The sequence below is a fragment of the Phlebotomus argentipes genome, unplaced genomic scaffold, assembly GCF_947086385.1.
Source record: "Phlebotomus argentipes unplaced genomic scaffold, Phlebotomus argentipes genome assembly contig_32, whole genome shotgun sequence".
Taxonomy (NCBI): Eukaryota; Metazoa; Arthropoda; class Insecta; order Diptera; family Psychodidae; genus Phlebotomus; species Phlebotomus argentipes.
Genome location: NW_026776187.1, coordinates 776,528 through 792,316, shown reverse-complemented (window position 1 = coordinate 792,316; position 15,789 = coordinate 776,528). Strand labels below are relative to the sequence as shown.

At 41.6% G+C, this 15,789-nt stretch overlaps 1 protein-coding gene across 1 annotated transcript in view; it reads left to right on the top strand.

Annotated features, from left to right (window-relative positions):
• The window catches only part of LOC132264224 (ecdysone-induced protein 74EF-like), a 56,319-nt gene extending 40,731 nt beyond the window's left edge, over positions 1-15,588 (top strand). Inside the window, exon 7 of the mRNA XM_059764340.1 lies at positions 15,407-15,588. Within this exon, the coding sequence (XP_059620323.1) occupies positions 15,407-15,588 (182 nt within the window). The remainder of the gene's footprint in view (positions 1-15,406) is intronic.
• The last annotated feature ends 201 nt before the right edge of the window (positions 15,589-15,789 follow it).

The following is a 15,789-nucleotide window of genomic DNA, read 5'->3' as shown; positions in this document are numbered from 1 at the left end:
ACACTACACAGTCAATGGAGTCAGCAATTTTGTCCAATAATAGCGACGATAATGGTTGACACACACGATTTGAGAGGAAATGTTTAGGAATCTATTGATTTTATTAAGCTTGTCCCTCGTGGTGTGAATACCAATTTCAATTTGAAGGAGTTGAGCGCGCGTGAAGATGATAAAGTGACTCCATGTGAGACTGCTTTTCGGTGTCCTTTTTCCCACCTTTTTAGCATTCATAGCCATCGCCGCATCTTTCAGTGTTTGTGGATCTTCAACGGCGTGGAGGAAACCTTGTGCAAAATGAGATTTTGCATTCATTGTGACTCTCGATTTCTTTGGCACACCGGAGGAAATAAAGTCAACCTCACAGCGTATTCCACTCTTCTTAATCCTATTAACACATGTGAGGTGGTGTGCGTGTAAAGTGCACGAAAAAAATGAGCAAGATTGAATAAATAAAATTTCTCCTCTTCTCTTTTTTTTCCAGAAATTGGTCAAGGTTTCAATGCTCTATGCGCGCGCGCACCTTAATCTTTATATTGTGCTGAAGCCTCAGTTGAGATTTTTTTCTCTTTCGCCTCCAGCCGAGGGGCTAATCATAGGTCATCCGAATAGTGTCACTTTGCCTTATTGCTGCGCGAGTTTCCTCTGACAAGCCCCTGACTAATCCCTACTCGAAGCCGATGTGCAAACAAAGCCTTCCAGCCGAGTGGCGAAGTGAATATGAAATGCACAAATTTCATGCGACTTCTCTTCCTCCTGCTCACCTCATGTTCACGGTTTTGTCTTGACTCTCGCCAGCCGGTGAATAAATTTCGCAGAACCCACTAAATACTCTCTTTTGGAGATATATACACAAAAATATGGTTGCGAAATGGTTCGCTTTTATGTGGCATCGCACGATGTTGACGACAACAACCGCAAATTGTCCTCGAGCTCAATTTTCCGCATATAAAAGACAAGAGAGCGAGAGAAGAATATGCTCCGCGCACTCCGCGCGCAATTCCTCTTGAGGCTCGCGACAAAACACCATCCCAAAATAAGAAATTCATTTAGCATTCAAGCACATGAATGGATGTTGAATAAAAATCGTTGGTGTTGTGGAGCTCCATTTGTTTTTTTAATGTCCCCTCCTTGCGCGCAATTCCTCGAAAAATTGTTCACGAACTGTGTCAACAGTACCTTATAGTTTCTATATTCCCTCCCCATTCCTCGAGACACTCCATGGTCAGTGTACAGATGCGACCCAGAAATTGAGATGCACGGAACTCGCAGACTGTTTTGTCAACTTTGTAGGACTCAGAATATCATTAAGCATGACTTTTTGTCCATTGAAAGTGAAACTGAAAGAGAAACGGCGAAATTAAGTGACTTCTTGCAAAAGTTTTACTTCACTGCGAAGTGAATCTTTCCATTCGTCCTTTCTTGGATGTGAAGATCTCATTTGCCACATGGAAAATATCAGTTTTCTTATATTTACTCTAATTTTTCCCGACAAAATATCCACAACTGACTGAAAATGCTTGAGATTCGAGACAAAATAGACTTAAATAATGAAATGTATTTTATCCAAAAAATACAATATTATATAGAAATTGGTGTCATAAATATCACTTCAATACTTTAACTCTTCCTATCTTCTTAATTCCCACTGATCGACTTTCGAATGCTTTTTATGGGTAGTTTTAGTTCCAAAATGATTTATTATTGTTCTTTTACTACTGCGTGACATTTGCAAGCTCTTTTGCAAGTTGTGCTATTTGTGCATCATCATTTTCACCACAGCATCGTCTGTCTCGCGAAAAATTCTCGCGCTCAGTTCATTTGATATGGCACAGGTGAGACCAAAAGATCGTGTCCAATTAAAATTCATTGCCCTAAGAGCCAGTCGATGGAGCAATTTTCTCAATCTCTTCCGTGGCACATGAATGTCTTCGCGGTTCACCATCAGAGTGGCCCGCAAAAAACGAGCCCTCCTTCGCGCGCGAGACATTTTATAACCCAAATGCTGAGCAGACAAGTTTTCATCTCGTGGATTTGCCCAGTGCGCGAGAAGTCGTAAAGATTATTGGAGAAGAAAAAAATCAAAATAATATGAGCAAAAAATGCCGCACAACAAAATACAAGTATTACCAAATCGTGATGCAATCAGTGCCAGAGGAAGTGCCCATACAATATATGACCATGATGCTCTCCGTCCCGCGCACACTTTTCACTCCTCGCGGGGAGTCAAGCTGCGCGCGCCCGAAACTTTACGGTATAATTTTCGCAAGATAACTTTCACTTATTTTGGCAATTGCGCCAATTCACTCTGCGCTACTCTTTTTGGGCTGTGCCTATTCATTTGCCGCCTCCGGCAGTGGATATTTTGGGTCTTTTCAGGAATATCGCGCGCCTTCATCGATTCTTGATTAATTGCTTCTCAAATGCTAATGAACAAATTCCTCTAATTGCATCAGCATAAATCACGCATTGTCTCGTCAATCTCGCGCTGTCCGCCACCATCGCGCTTTAGAGAGATGTGTTGGGAAATTTGGCAGAAAACGAGCCCTTAAGTGCACGCGTGTGACGCAGACATTTTTCTCTGGGCTCTGGAGACGGAGGAATTTGGAATTAAATGCAGCCCTAAGAGGGCAATTTGGCCGCGGATCGCGTGACGGGACTTTTTTTCTCCTTGAGACCCACTCTTGGCCAGAATCAGCGCCATGAGGCGCAGAGGTGTGGTGCAGAGTGACCCTTTGGCGGAGTGCACTTGAGGCCATCATCGTCAATTTCTTCACCGCGTTATCTGCACAAGAGTCTTTTTGCGCGCCTTGAACACACCCAAGTCATTTCATCTCTCGCTCGTCTGGCTAAAGTCTTCCACGGTGCAAAACCTGTTCTCATCGCCAGAATTGCCAACTGCACATGCCTGACAATGCCGATGAATTTATGTTTCGGTAAGCCACACTCTCTCGCCTGTCTCAGCGATTTCGTAACCGCGCGCCGCGAAAATTGTCGATTTCCTTACTTGGGCACTTGTTGCCCTTTTTGCGCCATCGGGATTCGCATGCATTTGCCAGTGGAAAAAATTTCACCGGAATTGCCACCTTAGGACTTGGGCAGACAAATTAGCGCATTCGCCGTGATTCACCCACTCGCGAGAATACACGTTGTCATTTGAATTGACATAAATACATTGCAAATTGCCCATAAAATGTATAATACACTTTATTCACTATCTCTCACTCCTAATGGGAAAGAGGCCATGCCATTAGTTATGGCAACAGTCGATGTGCGCCGTGATGCTCCAAGAGTGCGCCCATAATTCTTGAGTGATCGCCAGCAATTGACTCTGTGTGTGGCTTTGCAGTTGAATAATTAATTGCTCGAGTGCACGTTCCCAAAATGGATCTCACACCTGCAGAGACACACCAAATGCACCTCCATCGCCACCCAGTGCCGCCCCAATATTGACACCCTCTTCCGCCCAGTGGCGGAGTGGAGCCACCCCCGAAGTCTGGGCGCGGAGAGCGCCGCGCGGACGTGCGACATGTTATAAAAATATTCTTGGAGACGGACATCGCTGAATATTGAGATTAATCGGTCAAGGATTGTTGCCTCATTTGCAATTTAATTCACTCTCTGCACGACAAATACACTGCACACACTGCACCATCGCCCAGTCCAACAGTCGAAGATTGCATATGTGCAAGTTCCCGTTCTCACAAAGTGTGATTCCAATCGCTTTGCTCAGCCTCTTCCTCTGTCGCCCAACTCACGCATCGCGAAAGCTGCGATGATTTCATTATGGCCATTAAGGCAATATTGCAGTACTGAACTTTGCGCCGAGACATTTGATATTTAAGCCTCGCTGTTTGAATTTTTTTATAGGTGATTCATGAAATTCACTTTCAACTCCTAATTTTACCTTTGCAAAATTAAGAACAATCAGAAATAGACATAATTTAGAAATGATTTTAATTAAATTATATTTCGGTACAAATATTTTCTTTACTTGTATAAATAAGTAGATTGATAAAAAATCTCCAAATGTAGTTACTATCGCTGTTTCTAGTTTTTCCCAGTGTAATTTCCATGCTGCTCATCGTTGTTTTTTTTCACCTCCTTTTTTATTCAAAGTGACTTTGACGAGACTTTCTTCTCGAAAAGGGGTTTTTAAGTAAGCTGCGAACGCTAATAAATATTTCGTCTAATTGCTCTTCATGAGAATGTCCATCCCCAAAAAAAATCCCTTGTAAATTGAGCAATTAAAGTGTGTGTGTGAGAAAAAATTGAGCACGAAGTGAAGAAGAAGAACGTGACTGAAGCATTTTTCCAATTCAACAATTTTTGGGGGAAAGATTTTTTTTAATGCGATTGAGAGACTCTCAGAGTGTGGTTTAAGCGGACGGATATGAGACTTTCTTTTCCCTTGAATGAGTTTTATTTGTTGAAAATATCTAATTGGATAATAAATTATTTTTTATCTCTCCTTTTTCAGGTAAGGAGCACACATTTCTTCTGTGTGATTGAAGAGGACTTTTGGAGATGACGAAGAGAGAGAGAGCAAGAGAGTGACGAGTGGAGGAAAGTCGTATTTTAGTGAAAATTATATTTTCCATAATAGCCTTGGGAAAGTGTTGTTGACAGCATTTTTATGATCAACAACTGATTATTGGGAAAAGGGTTTCCTTTCATATATAAATTTTCCCTTTCACTGAGCAGAACAAGATTCTCTGTTTGTTCTCGCTCGGTGCGAATGTGTGCGATGATATGTCGCGCGGAAAACCTCATCACAAGTTGCCTTAATTAAGTTCTCCAATTTCCCCGTTCTGTGTGTCGCCCAGCCTTGTCACGTCACTCGGCGAGATGGCATCAGAAAGTTGCGAGACATGCTAGGATGACGGGTGAAAGTTAAACAGCTTTTCTTTCATCACCCACAAAAGCTGTGAAAGTTCTCGAGATTTGTGCTTTTGTTACTCAACACTGGCTATGTACATTCCGTCTAGTCTGGACTATTATGTGATGCTCCTGGCTCTTTTCCTCCTCCAGCCACACAGACACAATTGCTGCTCGGGGGTTGGCATAGACGCCCCGAAATGGTGAGGCGTCAATGCTCCCATAAGCAAACCCCCCTGCACTCGGTGGGTGGGTGCGAAAGTAAAAGTGAGAAACTCCGACTATAAAAGCACAAACAATATCCCACGTCTGGTCCATGTCTGCTGCTGCCTTGTACAATCTGTCTCCGTCATAACGGCCGGCACAGTCGCTGTGTGTCAGTATCTGGGAAAAAGCTCCCGATGTCAGGGTGAATTAGCGAGGGGATCAGCGCCTGAACTTTGGCCGAAAGGGTCGAGACTTTCCCTAATCCTGCACAGCAAAATCACACACCGAGAAGTACACACTTGGTTTCCGATACTCAACAATCCCAATTTCAACATTCAATCGCTAGTCCATCACCCTCGTCAAATTTATGATCAATACAGCACTGAGAGAGTCTGGCAAGTTTTGCCAAATAAATTGGAAGCAGTTTCATGGCATCGATGTTTGTCTATATTGAGGGTGGTTTGGGTTGAAGAGTGTAATTAATTAAACATATGATTTTCGTGACCTTGTCAACCCATGTTAGTGTCAATAAATCGTGAAGTACACACATGCTCGATGGAGATACAACATCATAAACATGTAATCCTCCACATTCACTTTCCATTAAATGTGAATAAATAATTTTTCGATGTGAAGATTGTCGGGGAGCAGCATTAGATATGCCTTTTGATACAATTTCCATCGAATGCTTCCCTGCCAACTTGGGGTTAGGGCGCGTGGCATATTCACCCACCGTCTACCACCCCAGCCGAGGGCCCACGCATGAGCTTTTCCGGCGCCTTCTGAAAACTTTCCCAGAGACGAATTTCACCGTATTATTTCCATATTATATCACTGTCTCTTCGTATTATCTGGCATCATCAAGCATGGCTCTGATGATAATGAGAGGAGGAGGAGGAGTGGAGAGATAAATGGAGACGCCGGTGAAATTGGCATATTGATGCTAGACAGTTGGGGGTGGAGTTTGAGCTTTCGCAACTTGAGCCATGGGTTCTCTAGTGAAAAGGGGGATCAATCAAGTCCAAAATCCCAGACAACAGACTGACAGATGGATCAAGGTGTGGAATTTTTCGGCACATCCAAATTTTCACTTTCGCTTAGACAGAAATGCGGGGGGAAATAATATAAAATATTCCATAAAATTTGGTAGGAATGCCATTACCCCAGACTTGAAAATGGACAGGCCAAATAGGAGCATCACACCCAAAAAAGATGTCTTCATTTAGGGAAGGGGTGAAATTCACAATGTCGCATTTAATGTCTGTTAGAGTTGCCGCAATTTGATCAATTTTATTACAGTTGACTAATGAAAAATCGCAATTTAAGAAAAGAAAAACGTCAGTAGAATATCAATTTGATAAGTAGAGTTAACAAAAATACCCTGAATTTTAAGCGGAATAGAGTTTTAATGATCAGAAAAAGGGAACCGTGAATATTACCTTCTAATTAATTGGAACAAAATACTGCTTTCGCCGTCAAAAAATTGTGTTAAATTTCTCTGAATGTACAAGTGATTAAAATGATCTATGGAAATTGTTATTTTTCGAAAGAATGGAGGAGAGAAGGAAATTTTTCATCCGAAGGCGAATTAATTAAAATGATTTTTGTTAGGAGGGCGCAAGAAAACATACATCTGACGGTGGCGCGCTGGGAGGTGAGAAAGAGAGCCCCAGAAAAGCCACCGTGAATTTAAACATTGTATGATTATAACAATATAGAATTTATAAAGGCACTCGCTCAAGGGGCTTGGCTCCAACATTGTGGCATTATGGAACATGGCTCATATTGATTCCGTAGACAAAATACACGTGTGAGAGAGTGAAGTTGATTTTTGAAATTCACAATTAATATTCTCACCCATTTTCGTGGCAATTTTCCTAATGACTCTGAGTCACGAGAGAGGTGAGATTCACAATATTTTCAGGCGCTGCGCGAATGTGTTTGTTTAATATATGCCCAGAATGAGCGAAAAAGCCAGGGTGTTTTTCCAATGAAAAAAAAATGTGTATATATAGTGCGCCACATTATTTCAGCTGAATTTCCATGTCTGTGTCTGTCTCTCCCATTCTAAAATGCCCCACAAGGTGCCGAAGAGGTGATTTTTTTCTCCCAGCCGAATCCTTTCTAATTCGTTCCCTCTCAATCACCGCATGCATTCTATTTGTGTCAAATGCAAGTCAATTTGTATTGAATAATTGATCTCGAGATCGCAAGTGAATCAACAGAATATCTCTTTTTCGCTGCTTTTTCACTCCAACATGGAATTTGTGTCACGCACCAAGAACAAGAAATTGCATGGAATTGATTAATAATCGATACTAAAGTTCTGTCCCAGCGCCAATTCACATTCTATTTGAGATTTATGGACCACTTGCCGATTCTAAGAGTGTCTCCGCGTGGCAATTCATTGGACAAAATGTACTTTTGCACCACAAGAATGCCCTCAAATGTCACGAAAAAGGTGCACAAATTTCCATTGAGACATGTGTGGCACTTGAATTCTTACATTGTGAGCATGTTTCATCATCTTGTTAATGATCGAATCTTCTCAAATTGTGTGTGAAGTGATCGCAATTGAGTTTTATGGTGTCAGTAAATCTGTTCACTTGCGCCAATGCATTTAGCATCGATGGGAATTCCTTTAGGCTAGACCTGTAAGTGATTTCATGTAAAACACACAACTCTAGTTGGATTAGATTAATTGAAATAGCAACAATTGCATGTGGGCAAAGACGGTGGCGGCTTCTTGACATGTAAAGTCTCTCTTGTCTGATCTCTTTGCCCATTTTGCCCTCGGGCGTCTGAAATTGATCCAAAATACATACGATTTATATGAGTGATCTCAAGTGTGTTTGAAAATCCCTTTCGCCATGTCAAGTCTTTGAGAGATTACATGGTAAAATCCTTATCAGTTCTTCATGAGAATTTCCATTCTATTGAAATTTCTGCCCGAGAAAATTCCTGGCTTAAAAAATAATTGAGATATAATGGTTAATTTGCAAAAGATGAGATGTAAGGAATTTTCCACGAAATACAGCTCTTCGAAAGCCTTGGAATTCTCGCACACCCCTCGTGAATGCTATCTCCCTGGGAATTCCCAGCCTTTTCTTCTGCATGAGACACCTCTGCTGAAAAGCTCTGCAGACCGTGAAAGTTTCCCCAGTGAAAAAAGGGCGTCACTTTGCACACCGTCTAATTCAATTAAAACATGTCAGTCTCCTGTGCCGCTTCTGGAGGTGGCGAAAAAAAAGTTTTGTGAGTGTCTGAGAAGAAATATATGGAAAAAGAGAGGAAAAAATCTCTAGTATTGAGAGCTCACGGAGTGTATTTGTTGTTTGTGTTCGCGACAATCCGCTTTTTTTCACGAACTTGAGCACCTTGACCGCGTTGGTTTGGCTGAAAAGCTTTGCGCGTATGGTGCTTAATTGACGCCAATATCTCATGTACATTTTCAGATATAAACTGTCTATATAGCTCTTCTCTCTCTCTCTCTCTCGCACACCTCTTCTAAAATGGAAAATTTGTGCAGAGAGGAAAATTGATGGGGGGAAAATTTGCAGAGGAAAACATCTTTTGCTCTCACTCGGCGCGTCTAATTTTGCAGTCTTCTCAATTAATATCATGTAGTTAATTAATTAATCAGACCTTTTGTGATTAGAAGATGCTTTGTTTGATGCATTATGGAGAAAAAGGTGAAGATTCTCACCTTTCAATGGGCCTAATTATTCGCCAAGTGAATGGTGAAGAATTGACCGTGAAGATCGAGCTGTGGAAGAATTAATTTTCTCCAAGAAAGTCCGATGTTTTCTGGCAAGGTTTTTCATGCGATATACAAAAGTGTTGGCTGTTTTAGAAAAGTAGTTTCACAGGCTTCAAGCGTCTTGAAGACGTCAAGATCGCCAGACAGTTGCTAGATTGTCAATATGATCATTAAGGTCTATATTAGTTTATTTTTTTGGGGTAAAATGATATGCAGACGTCGTAATAATTGATCAATTTGTATAAATAAAGTTATTTTAGAAAGCTCTTGACAACTTCTTTATCTTTCTTAAAGATATCAACTGTGTTTAACAACGTATTGAACTTTCTAGAAGAACATTAAACATATTTTGATAAGAGTTTTAGCATTATTCCCTTCTTGAGTTGCTGTAATTAATATAATAATTGCCTCTAATCGATGTTACTCGTTCAGAATGGAAGGCGAAAGATGAGTTTTTCACTCTCTGGCAAAATCGCAAAATATGTGCGTGGAGAAGGCAAGTGAGTTGTCGATTTTTCCGTGCGTTTTCCAATCAAAACGATGTGTGTGCAAAAATGTGTGAAGGCGACTTTATGAGCGCTGCAACTCTGAATATTTTTCACCCAATAATCGACTTGAACGATCTTGACTTGGTGCTAATACGGCTTGCATTCTAGCTGTTGTGCATTTCAATCGCTCATTTGCATTAGATTTAAGTGCAATTAAATTTCCATAATATGCAACATTTTTTTTTCTCTCTTTAGGTCTCTGAATTTTTTTTTCTCTAATATTATATTAAGCGCACCTTTTTTCACCTTAGAACCAATCGATCTTGTTCACTCTCACTTTGTCCTCATTCTTGTACGCAGATTTCACGCGATCTCATGTGACAAATACACTCACGCATTTTCGCGATCGCAGAATTTGCACGCAATGGCTGAAAAATTGTCCTCTCACATTGCTCGAAGGAATTCTTTGGCAGCAACATGAATGGCACAAGTGGATAAGAGTGGAGGTTTGGCGCTTGGTTCTCCCAAGAATGATGGAAATAATTAATTTCGCGCAGCGAATATTTGGGTCACAACTTGATATTGCTGCTGGGTGGTTTTGTGACTCTGTCTCGAGCTCCTTTTTGTCCGCGCTGAGTCAATCATCGGCAGCACCAGGGGGCACAATGTGAAAAATTGTCCAAGAACGGCCAATGAGGTGAGACACGGTGAGGCCCCTGGGGTACGACATTTGTGCTCACGAGTGACAATTAACGTGGCAGGTTATGGTCATCACGTGGAAAAATATTTATGCGTTTCGTGTTGATATGCAAGAGGGAAGGGAAAAGAATGCCAGAGACTCTGGGTGTGAATTTGGAAGCAAAAGCGAGAGTGTTTAATTGAGCTTCCCTCTTCTCAAGTATCCCGTCCTCAGCCAAATTTGCCCATATTGACAGACTACAAATTTATGGGGCACAATTCGCTCTGCGTAGCATTTTAACGGATGCAGAGACACTGCGGCAATAAGACCTCGCAAATTCACATCATTCAGGTGCAATTTGGTGTGTGTGAATGTGCAGTAATTGCTCAGTTTGTCATAGCGCTGAAAAATGCTGTTGGTCTTTTGCTCAACTTCTTCGCCTCTCGTGTGACATTCTTGCCACTCCAGCCAGTCCTCCGTCCTTTCCTCCGCTGTGCGCAAGTGTGTCTGCAAAATGGCATTTTAACATTGGATTATGACCTGAAAATAATCTACTTTTTTTTTCACCGTCTCAAAGCACCCGTGTTGAGAGCAATTTTTTCCCTCACTTACCCACCCAACATGTTGATATACACCAAATAACCATTTTCTGTGGTTGGCAGCGACGCTCGCCACTTTGCTGGGTGGTGAGGGAATTTAATATCCGGTACATAGTGAAATGGTCGCTCTTTTGAGTGCCCGGCACGACCTCAGATCCTTGCACCTTGTTAATTCGTCGACCCTAATTATTTTTATACCCTCTTGCATGCCGTGTATGCTTTTTCTTAACACCGATATATATATATATATATTAACTCCGACGTGTTTGTCTCCTCATGGAATATCCCAGAAGTTTTCCCAGGGCGACTCTATTGCAGCTCTGCTATATTTGCTTGGCAGAGAAACAAAGAGATGGAAGGGAGATCACGTGATAAAAATTCCTGAAATTCACTTTCGTGCTCTGTTCATTAGTGTCAGGATTACTTCTCTTGTGTTTACTTTGAAGAATCATTCCTAGGTTTAGCATAAACATAGATTTAATAGATAATTGATTTTTAAAGAACCATAGAGAAGCTGTGAAAGTTTCATGTTTATGAAAACCTTCGAAACACCTAATCTGAGAAATATGCTGAAAAAGCGTAACCTCCAAATTGAAGTGGTAAATTATCAGCTCATCAGAGCTTTTTGCCTCTGCAGAGAGTTTGTCAAGTCAATTGTACTCTCTTAACAATTCTCCAGAGGGTGAAATGTAGTTTCTTCTCTGCACTTGAGAAGCCCCAACTTTGTCATAATCGTGACCCATTTGAAATGGGTGATTAGGTGGATTCCGATGCAGGAAGTCCAAATGCATCGGCGACTCGGACAGACCCTGAAAAGGGTTAATGACACTTGTCCTCCACCACGCCCTCCCATGTGACAATGAGTCTTGGGGGCCTCTTGTGTGGGAATCACGGAGGGGCTATTTTTACCCCCGAGGAGCCGAGAGTGTCGCTGTGTGCGTGCGACGATGCGCACACCGACGCCACTGAGGGCGGATGTGCGTAGTCAAACGCAACAAAAAGGGGGTTGTGGTAGGCTTAGGGCGCCTCTTCTGCGGTGGTGGCGAGTGCGAGTGCGTAGGCCGTGTGCGTGTGGGGGTTGGAATTGATTTTCCCCGACCTTGGCGCCGGAAACGGTGTCAAGACAGCACCGCCGATGCGGAAGTGAAGGAGGAAATTAATTTATGTGCCCGGAGCGCTGTCACAGTGCAAATCGCACAATTTAGCAAATGAATAGCGCGACGAGCACTTTTCATCTGCAGCAATGGGCGCGCTTCTGGGGTGTGGGCGAGGAGAGAGGAAGGCAGCAACGTCCTCTTTGTACCATTGGATTGGAACACCTTTCAATGTCACGGCAAGGTCGTCTCTCTGTTGCTGGTGGGTGAGATGATACACAAATAGAAAGACGGTACACTTGGAGAGTGTGCTATGTGGAAAAAGGGAATATTTGGCGTATGGTAATATTGTTGTTTCCACCAGCGCTGGGGTGTATTTACTTGAAGCAAGGCAACATCCATTGCTTCTGGGAGAGAAATGATATTTTATACATACAAGCACAACTTCAGCTAAATACAAAGTATATGAAAAGAAGAAAACCAGGAGAGAAAACTCCTTCACTGAGAGGAATTTACTGTATAAATCAAAGATTTCCCACATAGTCAAGTGAAACCTTTGAGTTAATACTGGTTTCTCTCTTGGAAAAGTCAAATATTTCAATTAAGATATCCCGAAGGTTTTTTTCTTCTCTCTCTCTCTCTCTTCCCTTTTCTTATATAATGCCACAATCTCAGTGTACAAGAGATGGAAAAGTTTTTTCCCGAAAATAAACTCCCCGGCAAAGAGAAATTCATCTTGTATAGAGAAAAAGTTTATCCCATGCTTTGAATTTTCATGCATAAATAATAATGTAGGAGAAATAAAATTCACCCATTGGCGAATGAAGTGAGAGAAAATTGCTCAATTTCATTAAGCGAGCAGAGAAGAAGGGCAAATTTTCTCTAAAATATTTAATGAACGACCATGCAGATGAAAAGTCCTCTTGACATGGCTAACTTTTCGCCCCCAAAAAGAAGCTTTCTGAATAGCCCGCAGAGTGAATTGAAAAACTAGGAAGATTGCTGATTGGACGGGAAATCCACCCACGCATAAAGTTTTGAGACGCAGCGCGATTGCAACTGTGCTTGCGAATATAATCTCCTTGGGTCTTTATTGGCCCATAAATATTGATTTGGCTCCCGCATTTCATTTTCAACAGACAGACAGACAATTCCAGCACAACTCTGTCTCCTTATCTCGCCCTTCTGGCGATTATACTATCGTGGTTTCCACACGAAAGTCCCATTCAGCCAAATCACATCATCGTCCAATACGAAAAGTGGTGTGTGAATTGCAATTGCTGAAAATGCTCGGTGTCTGCTCTTTCTCAGCACGAAAAGCGCACACCCCGCAAAGAAAAGTCGAAATGTGTGTGAATTGAATTTCCCCCCAAACTCCTGGCCAAATGAACTTTCACTCTCGACGAGGGGACATTCTTTTACTTCTTATTCCTGCCAGAGATGTGCCAGGGTATAAACTCCACTGCGAAGTGATAAATTGGTGGGAAAATAGAAAAGCACCATCGCATTTCTTGTGGCTTGTCGTCAATGAGGAGCATTCGTGCTATATAAGTTTGGAGAGGACATCAAATACATATGTCGGGATGTTTTTCTAGTAATCACACCCTCACAATCTCATCTGGGTGGGAAAGGCGAAGCTTCTGAGTTTTCACTTTGGAATGCGTCGCGACCAAGTGTCGCCTAATCTGGGAGACTTAATCCCTTGAATTTCCTCCTCTGACATATTCATTTTCCTGCTCTTTTTGCTCCTGATGTCACCCGACATCTCCTTTTCTTCTCGCAGTCACACATAAATCGCATCCTCTGTCCCAGAGACAGCGCGGCGAATATTTCACTATATATACACATGAATTTGGACAGTTGGAATTGTTTCTTCTTCCATTGCTATACATTATGATATATTTTAGTGGAAAAATATACTGCAATTGTTAAAGTTTACTGCTGTCGCAGCAAAAGTATGAGAATCGTCAGAGTTATTTTTTCCAATTATAAGCACAAATCTGTTTTATTATGGTTCACAATCAAATATTGTGTTATAGATTGAAAAAATTGAAATAAAAATAAAGGATTTTGTATTATTAAAAACACAGCACAATTTCTCTGATTAGATATTAGAATGTGAACAAGGAACAAGACCGTCAGAACGACAGTTAAAGTCCTTTTTCTTAATTAATTTCCCACATTAAGTATGCAATTTTATAAACAATTTTTGACTACATTTTTAAGGATTTGACAGACATTTTTATATCTGCTTAAAATACCAGTAAAAAGTTAATTAACATATTATATATCATCCCTGAATTCGCTATATACAGACAAATTACATGGTAACCTTTGGCGAAAGACAAGGGAATTTAATCCGCGGCAAAGAGCAAGTGCAAATGTGCATTGTGAAAAGTTTCATGCGGGGAAAATCAGTGAATCATCAAAAATGAAAGCGGTGGCGAAATAATGGAGTGCACAGTGTTTGTTTCATCCCCATTATCCCAATGCTGCATCCTGTGGCATCGGATTCTCTGCAGCCCCAGTGCAAATTGGGTATGATAAAAATGTGAACTTTATTTATGTACATTACCGTCAAATGAAAAGCCACGAACGGAAAAAGTAAACGAGAGAGAAAGTTGTTCAAACACGAGACGACGTAGCATATAAATTGCATTTATACGCGGCTCCGTAAGCGCATCGAGTCTCACCCGAGTTAAATTGCGATGAACACTTTCTAAGACTGCACAAGTTACACTATTTTCTGGTATTCCGTCTCTCCATGTCTCGATGATGATGGGGTTTGGGGGCGAAAAGTGAAAAAACCCATTTCCACCCTCGCTCGTTGTGATGTGCAGCGCTCAGGGAGGGGGCGGCACGACCCACACTTTTCCCGAGAGAGGGAGAGCGATAGAGGGACTTTCCCTCGGCTGCAGCTGGGGCGGAGGCGGGGGGGGGGGGGCAGCACAAGTGGGAAATGATATGCTTTGGTGGCGGATTAGGGAATGGCATGCAATCAAATTTGTATGCAAAGCTCCGCACCAGAGCGGCGAGCTTTCCCAGCGACTCTCGTCAGCATCATTCGCCTCTCGCCCAAGTCTCATCATGGAGTATTTGACGGTTCTGTGCCATCAACCACTGATTTTTTCCGACCAAACAACCCCTCGTGGCAATAAAATAGTGCGGCGAGGGCGATGAGAAGCCAGCGCGCGCGATAAAAAAGTGAGTGTCTAGCAAAATATTGTATAAACTTTCACATGGACTCCACCCAATCCAGTCCAATGGCTGACCAACCACTCTTTTGGGGTGGTGTCGTGACTGTGAAAGAAAATATTTTCTGTCTGATGAAAAATTTTTATTACTAAATAATTCATGAATTTGCTACGGGGAATTTTTTCATTGTCTGTCATATGAAATAAAAATTTACGACTTTGTTGTGGCTTTTTTGTTTCCTTCGTGTGACTCTCGCAGAAAACTGGGAAGCTTTTTATGCCATCTGTGCCGAATATCGTGAAAACCTTTTCACTTGTGCCATTAAACGGAAGTTGGATTTCTGATAATGTCTTAACTCAATTTAATTACTAGAAATTCTCTGCACACACTTTGCTAAAAACGTTCATTGGAAAATCACATTTTCCTTGTTGGCTCTCAAAACATGAGGAATTTCCTTAAAATTTTGTATTGAATTTTGATTAAAATTTAATATGTTAATATGTTTTTAGGACAGTTGACGTTTGTATTGAAATATATCTCAAATATATTTCCTCAAATATTTGCTAATTTACATCGCTCTTCGCCATTTCGCGATGTGTGTTGGAAGGAAAGAATGTCCTCGTGCCATGGCAAGGCGAGATGGGAGAAATTCTACCCTGAGATGCTGAAGAGGCGACTGGCTTCTGCATGACAGTGTATGAAATGTCAAGTGGAAAATTGGATAAAATGAAAATGTCTCACGAAAGCGATCATTTCTCTCCTATTTTCTCCTTGTCTATGCACACGAGGAAAGTGTGCGCTTATGAGTTGTTGTGAATGGAATGAATCCCTAAAATTAATTCGGAACAATATGTCTAGACATCGATAATCAAGTGTACCAAGTCGTGAGATG